This window comes from Colossoma macropomum, unplaced genomic scaffold (genome assembly GCF_904425465.1).
Source record: "Colossoma macropomum unplaced genomic scaffold, Colossoma_macropomum, whole genome shotgun sequence".
Classification (NCBI taxonomy): domain Eukaryota; kingdom Metazoa; phylum Chordata; class Actinopteri; order Characiformes; family Serrasalmidae; genus Colossoma; species Colossoma macropomum.
Window position 1 is genome coordinate 138,274 of NW_023495379.1, and position 9,227 is coordinate 147,500.

Below are 9,227 nucleotides of genomic sequence, written 5' to 3' on the forward strand. Positions count from 1 at the left end.
AAAGAGGACTTAAACAAGAAACGACTCCAAGACCAACAAAACAAGAAAAGCAGAGCCACAATAAACTGCCCCCGTCTACCGAGGGCAAAGGGGCAGAAATAAAGCCGATCTTCCTCTCAGAGCTGGAGACGGAGCCTCTTTGTTGTCTGATCATGTTCTCATTTGCAGTCCTAACTCGTCAGGCCGCCATTCGTCTCGTCAGTGTTTCGATCCAACTCTGAGAGGTCTCAACCCAAACGTGCACAACCGTTACATTCAGGCTCTTCCTCACCCATCAGTATCATTCATATTCTAATAATCTATAAACCAGAACTCTAATAATAATAATACACAACAAATCAGGCGCTCCTGGTTCATTCAGCCCTTTCTTACAGGTTTTCCTCTCTGTGCTTGGATCTGTTCCCCTGCTGTCCCCTGACCTTTCTTAACACTTCCCAAATTTTCCAGGGAATGCTCCCCTTCACTGCATGTGGAAAGGTCAGTAATGTAATGCACTTTCAGTTCACATGTAAATATTTATTTACATTTACAGCGTTTAGCAGACGCGCTTATCCAGAGCGACTTACACAAAGTGCTTTGTCTGTCCAGAGAAAGTATCTTTGCTGGTTAAACAGGTTATAGAGAAAGACAGACCTGAGCTCAGACACTGCTAGAAACAAAAGGCCACGGTGAAACAGAGAGAAAGGAACAGAGTTAAACACAGAGCAGTGCAGTACAATAAACACTTAACTCAGTGCTGTATAAAGGGACTTCAGTCTGTGTATGAAGGCCGCGAGAGACTCAGCTGTTCAGGCAGCCAGTGGGAGTTCGTTCCACCACCTGGGCTCCAGTTTTCATTTAAATATATTTTTGCATAACACGATTTACTGTCAGTGAATTGCTGCTATGAAACCTGAGCTGTGGCTGAACTGCGGGTTTAGTGTTGATTTCACAGAGCAGAAAGTGTTTCTGAAGGTGTTTCTAAATGAGAGAAAAGTCTTCAGGGATCTCCGTTAGAACACTGTGACGCCTGGGCAGCTCTGAGTGCACAAACACGTCAACAAACACACACCGGCTTAAACGGCCAAACAACAGGTACAGTCAGGAATTAGTGCATTTTAAGAGGATCCGTTTTCCTCCATTCAGTCGTATCTGTTATGAACGGCTTGTTTCAGACATCAAATATTTAAATTTAAACTCTAATATGAACGATGAACTGTAATGTATATGAAATGGACCTTGATATCTAGGAGTGTTGAATATATATTGATACTGAATAAACGCTGAGATAAGTGGAGTCAGTACTGATAGACAGTGAAATGTGACTAAACGAGCACTGTTGTATTTATTTTAACAGGGAAACCCAAACTTTGCATCCTACTATACGTATTAAACGGCCAGTGAGTGCAGGTACCAGGTAAACTGCCCACTCTGTGTTTGTGGACTGGGCACCAATACCGTCCTTATTTCCTTTTCCTGCTGAATGTATTTCCTGTTCTTCTCCTTCCCAGAGTGTAAACTAGACTGGACGTCTCTTTAACCTCGACGGCCTCTGTTAATGTTCAGCAGCTTTTCACAGAACTACGCAACCCTCATCACAGCTGGACGGCGGCCTGTGGATCTGAACATTTTGGAACAAAGACTGAGGCGTCTTGGTGATCATGTCCTGATGATGATGATGATGATGATGGTGAGGGCAGTCCTGGTGGCGCTGACCCAGTTTGCTCCTGTAAATGCAGGCTGTGCTGATGTGCATCTCTTGACCAGCATGTGTGAATTTCTTAGAGACAAGCAAAACAATCTCACCAACCAACCTGAACTCTTAGAGAGGAAAGTCAGCTGCAACAAAGCGATCTGGCAGCTGGAGCACGAGGATCCACGAGGAAGACCGAGGTAGGATCACACTGACCTGTTCACGCCTCGAGACTTAAAATAAGTACAGTAAGACATTTAGACACACATCTTTTTCTGTTTGACAGAAATGGCTCAAATTTGGTATCAGGACACTTTGTGACACAATGTTTTACAGTAGGTTTCATATCCCTGATAATAAAGTTTGGATTTAGTGAGTGCAGAGTTTTCAGTCTTTTAAACTGTAATTTTACATTTTATTGAAAATTGTTCCTGTTGTATTAATCACATCTCAATAACTTCTCATAAAGTTGGCAAATGTGTCTACAAATCCATATCGACATTGAAATTACCCCCCCCCGTGCACGCCCACACACACACACACACCCTCCTCTCCCTTAATGGATGGCAGTTTGGTGTCATTATGATTATGAACATTTTATATACAGTAATATCTAAAGGAATGCCTACTGCACTTCCACTCACTGGCCAGGGGTTTCTGCATGCCCTGACACATTAAAAATAATAATAAAAAATAAATAAACAAATAAATAAAAATAAATACATTTTGCTGGAGTGAAAACAGAATAATAATAATCTCCCATCCTGTTTAACATTCGCTTCTGTGTTTGACTTGTTTTTATGTTTTCTGTTTGCTCGAAATCACTAAACTAAGTTCAAACAAGAGGCTGGTGAATGAAGCCGACTTTAGCCTTGTCGTCTCTATTTCACTAATAGTGTTTTTCTGGAAGTATAATTAAAAAAAATAATAAAAATAAGACTCAGAACTGCTAAAGCGATTCTGGGTCAGCCCTTTCAGCCCTTTCAGCACATTTAAAAACCCGTCTGTGAAGCAGGAGCACTGTTTCAGTGGTCGCGCTAGCCCGAGGCACCAGAATGTGTCACTGACTCGAGTCACAGTATTCATCATAATGCACAGATCTGACTGGCTGAGTAGCATCACATGTGATATTTATATTTGCAACACAGCCGATTGGTCTGAGTTTGCTAGGCTGCTAAACCGGGACTGAAAAGACCAGAAGAGTTGGTAAAAATTCTCAGTAGTTCAGTGGTTACAGCGGTCTGTCTATTAGTGACCCTGCCACAGGGCAAACACCTCATCAGACACGGTTTAAGACCCACGAGGCCTCCTTACTGGGCACCATTCAGAGACATTCATTTCTTCTCTGGTCATTTATTTAATTTACCTCACTATTTTATTGCAACTGTTATTTGACCTTAATTCTTTCACTGCTCTGCTCTAGTAAAATTGTAGTTTTCTTATTGCTTATTATCTAATATATATGTAATATGATATGTAACAGTTTTTACTTTTACTGTGTTCATTATACATTTTATTGATATTTCATGTTTCCTATTTGAGCTGTTATGTTTTTATTTTTTTATAAATCTTCTGTTTTGCTGATTTTTCATTTGTTTTAGTTGATAAATTTAATTTCATCTTTTTCAGTCTCAGATACAGATACATTGTTAATGAGTCACCCTTAATGTCAAAATAAAGGTTGATTGATTGATTTCCTGCCTCAGGCAGCTCTCTGGACGAGTCTGATGCTGGGTGTGTCACCTTTAACTTTTCCCAGGAACAAATTTGCTGAATTGAATATTTCCATTAAGTTATGAATGTTTCCACAGAGCTCATGTCTAATTTGGCCCTTTGGCCCAAACAACATCTAAAACACAAATACTTGTCAGGCCTGCAAGTTTCTGAGAAATTTCAAAGAAGGTAAGCAGCATGAGAGCTTTGGAAAACACATCAAATCAATTTTCTTTTTGACCAATAAATTCTTACCTCGATAAATATCTGTACAGATCATTGTCTCAGATGCCTGAGACTGGGGCTATGTGCTATGTTTTTTGTTCTCAAACCACCAGGTGGCAGTATATATGTGTGTTTTCTCCATTTGTGGATTATGGCTCTCACTGTGGTCCTCTGGAGTCTCAGAGCCTCAGCACCGGCTTTGTAACCCTTTCCGGACGGTAGATTTCAGTGACTGTTTCTGATCTGTGTTGAATCTCTTTAGACGCATCAGGAGCTGCATTTTGAGACCTTCCAGCTGCTTCACACCGACAGACAGGCAGGTCCTGTTTCACATGGGGCTGATGGGCTGAACAGCACCTCCTTCAGTTAAAGAAATCATTTAAAAACATTTTGTTATCTTTGTCTAAACTCAGTCAGACTCAGACAGGAAAACACAGAAACACAGTCCAGCACTCAGAAGCCCTCAGTCAGAGCAGAAAGTCGTAGCGAGACGAGTCGCAGGGCATCGCCGGTACAAGACTGGGCGAAGAAACTGACCACAACAAAGGCCTTTTATACACAAAATGGCAGCTGATTAGAAGGTGAGAAGGTAGGTCTAGAACTCTGCTGAGAGTGACCTCTGTAGGCGAGGAGGTGAACTGACTGCAGCAGATGTGATGATAACACTGCCATCTGTGATTTTGTCCAAACTGTTACATGAGCTAACATGCTGTCATACTGTCCATCTAACAAGCTCATTAGAATGAATGAATTAGAGAGCTGTTCATCGCTGTTTTGTGATACTCAGTTGGCTCATTCGATTTCAACACTTATGTTGCACTGAATGTATGTTAAATTTTAAAATCACTTTATTTGCCCCACTGGATTCTTTTGTGCTTAATTACTTTGTTTGGGGTTTTAACCAAAACGTTTTATTACGTTTCACATGCACTGCTTATGCGACTAAGGCAAGAAGCCAGGAGAGCCAGTGGGTTACTGTGATTTAATCATGGGAAGGGTGTTCTTTGGCACGACGTGGAGTAAAACCCACACCTTCACTGTGATAAAATCACTGTAACTCACTGCCTCGTTATCATTAATAATAATTGACATAAACAAATATTCCGCCAAGAAATGTAGCTCCTTTAGAGTACGGTATTGTTGCTAAGCAACCACTGACCGCTGAATGAGGAGAAGAATGTTCGGTCACCCATCACTGTAAACTGCAGACAGTTCATGATTTCTAAAACTTGATATGATATGATATGATATGATATGACTTGATGGTATGATAACAGCACTGTTTAATGCAAATACTGTATTTTTGGTCACCAAATCAGCACCGCGAGTCTCTGCCAGTCTGACGACACCACTTTTCTCACGCTGGGGCTGAATCTCAAACGGCTCCCTGCTCCCTACAGAGTGCACTACGTAGGAGTTTAAATACTGACCCCTGCAGAACAACAGAGCAAAATATCACTTTAAATGGTCATTTGGGATTCAGACACAGGCAGGGCAGTATCTGGCAGCAGAAGCAAGAATTTCTAAACTTAATGTTACACAGCTCACTATTTAGGGAGTACAGAGCCGTTTGGGATTCAGTCTGGATTTGACGTGACCTCTGACTGAAACACGGACATTTGAAGTGTGTACAACAGTCAGATGACGTTCTTTAGACTTTTATTCTGCCGTTTTTCAGTGAATCACACCGTAAATACTTTAATTCAAGCCTGTGATATTAATGATGGAGCTGTTTAGCATGTTTGCTATCTTTTATCCTGTTAGCCAGCTGACCAGCCCCTCAGTTTAAACAGAACCGGGTTCTTTCTTCATCAGTGCACTCGGTACTACTGTGATCAGCGTTAGAGTCAAAGATTAATCCATTAACAGCAGAAGGGTTTTTCCTGCCGTGGCGCAGTGATACAGAGGTCAGTCGCTGTGAGGCGGTCAGAGCTGGTATATCGTGGATTTTACAATGGCTTCGAACACAGCTCAGCCAATCAGATTTTAGGACCAGAGCTATCCGTTTTATAATTGTCATTAAACCTGTTACCATGGCAGCTATTTCCATGTTCCGTTATTGAAAAAGTTGTTCGTGAAAAAGTTTGCACACCCCTACCCTATAGAATGCAGTGGCAGTGGACAGTTTTGTTTTTGATGTGGCAGAGTTGATGAGCATTAGAAGTGCTTCAGGAAGAAAAACAAATTGAAGTTGGAAAATGAAAAATTATATTATATCTTACATCAAAACAGTGTCCAAATTCTCACCAACATGAGGTTTTTGTAAACACAGTTTATTATGTACAGTAAATTTGTAAATTCATTAAAACGTGTTACTGATTTCTCAACATAAGTCTTTTTTCTTTTTCCTGCTGATCTGCAAAACTAAGGTTGTGCTGTTTCCATCTTTTGATCACTGATCTCAGATCAGATCTGTAAATCTACTTCTAGTTTTTCCCCGTTTCCTACATTTTGGGGAAATGTCTGTAAGAAGACTGTCAGTATTTACACAAAGCCAATCAGCTGTTCTTAACTCCAACATGTGTTTTGGTAACAAATACAGATTCTAGTAATGCAGCATATTATTTTCTTTACACTCTGAACAAAAACACACTCACTGCTAACAGACAGGCCAGTCAAGGCCACTGAGCTCCGTAGAAAACAGTGAGGGTTCCTGTACTGTAATCCAGTAAAACCACTGAATACGTCTAAAATAAAACGTCTTTCATTGTAAAAATCTGTAATTACATCACATCACCTCCATCACACAACTACCAGCTCGTCACCACCGACACTGTTAACTTCAAAAGATTTACCAGTTAAATAAAGCTTTAAATAAAATGAGCTCAAACAAACAAAAACACATTTATAAAACATTTGTTCTGTATCTTAAGTACAGCTTTACAAAGTTAAGTACAGTTTTACACATAAAGTATCATAAAAGCTTTAACTGTTACTCATTAAACTCGTCCATTCAGTCATCCGTCATTCCATTTCCAGCTGGTGAAGTTGTTCTGTTTAACAGTCAAAGTTCCAAAGGCTGAAATATCTGAGTTTCTGTTTATGTTTTCAGGTAAAATGACTCCTCAATGGTACAGATGAGTTGTAGTCGCAGTTCAGGATTCTGTCAGCTATAAATCCGTACTGCAGTAACTCTGAGAAGGAACAGTGCATCTTTAGATGTAAAGCAGGACCTGGAGGCGAATTCCAGAAACTTCCTCTCTTTCTGTCTTTAGATCTGATGGTCAGGATAAGATTTCTCACAGATTCATATTACAGAAGCAAATCTGACCTTAATTTAGGAATTTTATCTGATCTTACAGCTTCTTATCTCCAGTTAGGAAATCTTAACCTACTCAATCAAAGTCGACAACCAGCTATGTCTGTTTCCTAGCAACCGATCATAAACACACAGCTGAAACGTAAACATGTAATCAAAGTAATCGTTAGTTACTCAGACAGCTACAGTTACTGATGTAAAAAAAGGTCTAACAAAGTGTAATAACCTGTAAGCAGTGAATGCTGTGAGAGCGCCCCCTGCTGTTTATCAGAGCGTCGCCGCTCCCCAGTTTCAGTCTCCATTTCCCAAACGCTTTAGCCGAGCGCGCTAACATTACTCCTCCTAATAAACAGACACACGTTCAGCTCCGTCTCCTCATTATTCACCACCATCACTGTAATATTTCATCATCAACATTAACACACGAAGGTGATCAGAGGGGCGGTGGAGATCGAGTCTGCAGCGTCTGAGATCTTTAAAACGCAGAGTTAGAAAAGAAAATCATCTCACAGTGAAAGCAGCGTTTTACAGTAGGAATAAATGGAGCTCATTATGCTGGTAGTGAACTATGCTGCTGACACAGCTGCCTAAAAACCATAGAAACGGACCTTAAACAGAAGTGAGGACCCTGTTGGGGTTCATCCTAAAGTTAGGACAGGATTTAGGAGGTTTAGTCTAGTTAGGATGTTTGTGTGATGCTGTTTTCTTATCTGGAGTTCATGATGAGATGATGAAGTCAGGAACTGTTATTCTGGAACAGCTACTGAGCTAAATTCAGTACTGAAGTCGTCATGGAGACCAAACGGGTCAGATTTCAGAGTCAGTCACTTTGTGGCTTTATTTTCAGAACCTGCACAGGTAACAGTAATAGTAATATATGACATGTATGACTATAAGGCTATTTCTGGTATAAACAAAATAAAGACATCATGTACTTTTTGTAGGCAGAGCTTAATTAGTGCATTTTTTCAGAAACTGATTTCGGGATGTATGTGAACTTTATGCATATGAGTGAATTGTTTTTCAAGGTTAAAAACAGGTACATTTCGCTTTCATTTTCCCAACAGCCTTCTGAACCACCGACAGACAGGCTCGGATCATCGCACGGGTTTTATGGGCCCAGGGGTCTGAGCTTTTGGGGGGCCCCTGCGAGCAATCATGAGAACATGTAAACAGCTGTTTTGACTCACGGTGGGTGCAGCATAAAAAAAGATAACTAATGTGTCATAAACCCCTTTTACACCTGGTCACTTCATGCATGTTGAGCATCAGGATAATATCTGGATGAGGCCAAACCTCAGTGTCAAACACCCAAACTGAATACGAGGGTTTTAAGAAGACACTTCTTCCTAAGGACGGTTTCTCAGATCTTGAATTCTCAAATCCAGATGGTGGAAGTTGCTGCTCTGCAGGTTTGTAGTGGACAGAATCCTGAATCTCTGACCACACGCTAACTTCATCAGTCCTGCCTCCTCCATAATCTCCGACAGTGGTTGTGCATCAGATGTAGAACTCCTGCTCGTCCTCCTCTGTGCCGTCTCTGCAGACTTCTGTTGTTCCTGTGCCGTTGCTCTGATGTTGCTCAGTGTCCGACGCCACATGGCCCTGGCCCTGCGACGCGCCTGCATTCTTTGTGAGTGGCTCGTGGACAGAAGAAGTCATGCTCCTTGAAGAGATGCTGCTGGTTCTGGGTGGGATGGGATGCCGTTTTAGGGACGAATAGGTTTTGTCGTTGGACAGTGCCGTGAAGTCAGGACCTCCGTCCTGTGGGGGGGCGGAGACAGGCCGCGGGACGTGAGCTTTGGAATGTATGCGCATCTGTGGGCGCGAATATGCCGAAACCACTGACAGATCCACAGAGCTGCTGCTCACCGCCTGGCCGGTGTCCACGTCCGTCTCCTCGGCTCCCACCAGCGCATCCACGTTGATGCGGAACACAGGAGCAGCAAGCGAGGACAGGCTTCGGGGGCGAGGGGCAGAAGGCGAAACGCATCCAGAACCAAAGCCTTCGGTTGGTAGCGAGAACGTGGACCGTGAGCGGAAGCCCATCCATCCGGGCGTCACATCTTCTGGGCTGTCCTGGACGCCCTCCAGGTCCTCCTGCTCACACAGCAGAGGCAGGGAAGTTAGCGAAGCCCGCGGAGCGCACGGAGAGACGGCGTTCTGAGTGCGCGAGCGGGACGAGGTACGGTGGCGGCGGTTCCGATAGGAGGCGGGGCCTCGGCCGTATGACGGCGGGCAGTGGGGGGGCTCCGAGGTAGGAGGGGAGGGGATGGGAGAAGAGTCAGCAGGGACGCGAGAGAAGTGAGCGATGGTGTGTCTGTGCTGCTTCCAGGACCCCTGAACCTAAGAGGGGGA

At 42.7% G+C, this 9,227-nt stretch overlaps 1 protein-coding gene across 1 annotated transcript; it reads right to left on the bottom strand.

Annotated features, from left to right (window-relative positions):
* Positions 1 to 7,646: 7,646 nt before the first annotated feature.
* On the bottom strand, positions 7,647 to 9,215 carry LOC118801936 (protein FAM124A-like; the record flags this gene model as incomplete). The annotated part of the gene is made up of 1 exon (XM_036562338.1): positions 7,647 to 9,215. A coding segment is annotated over one exon (846 nt), but the record flags the coding sequence as incomplete, so codon positions are not given.
* Between the last annotated feature and the right edge of the window lie 12 nt (positions 9,216 to 9,227).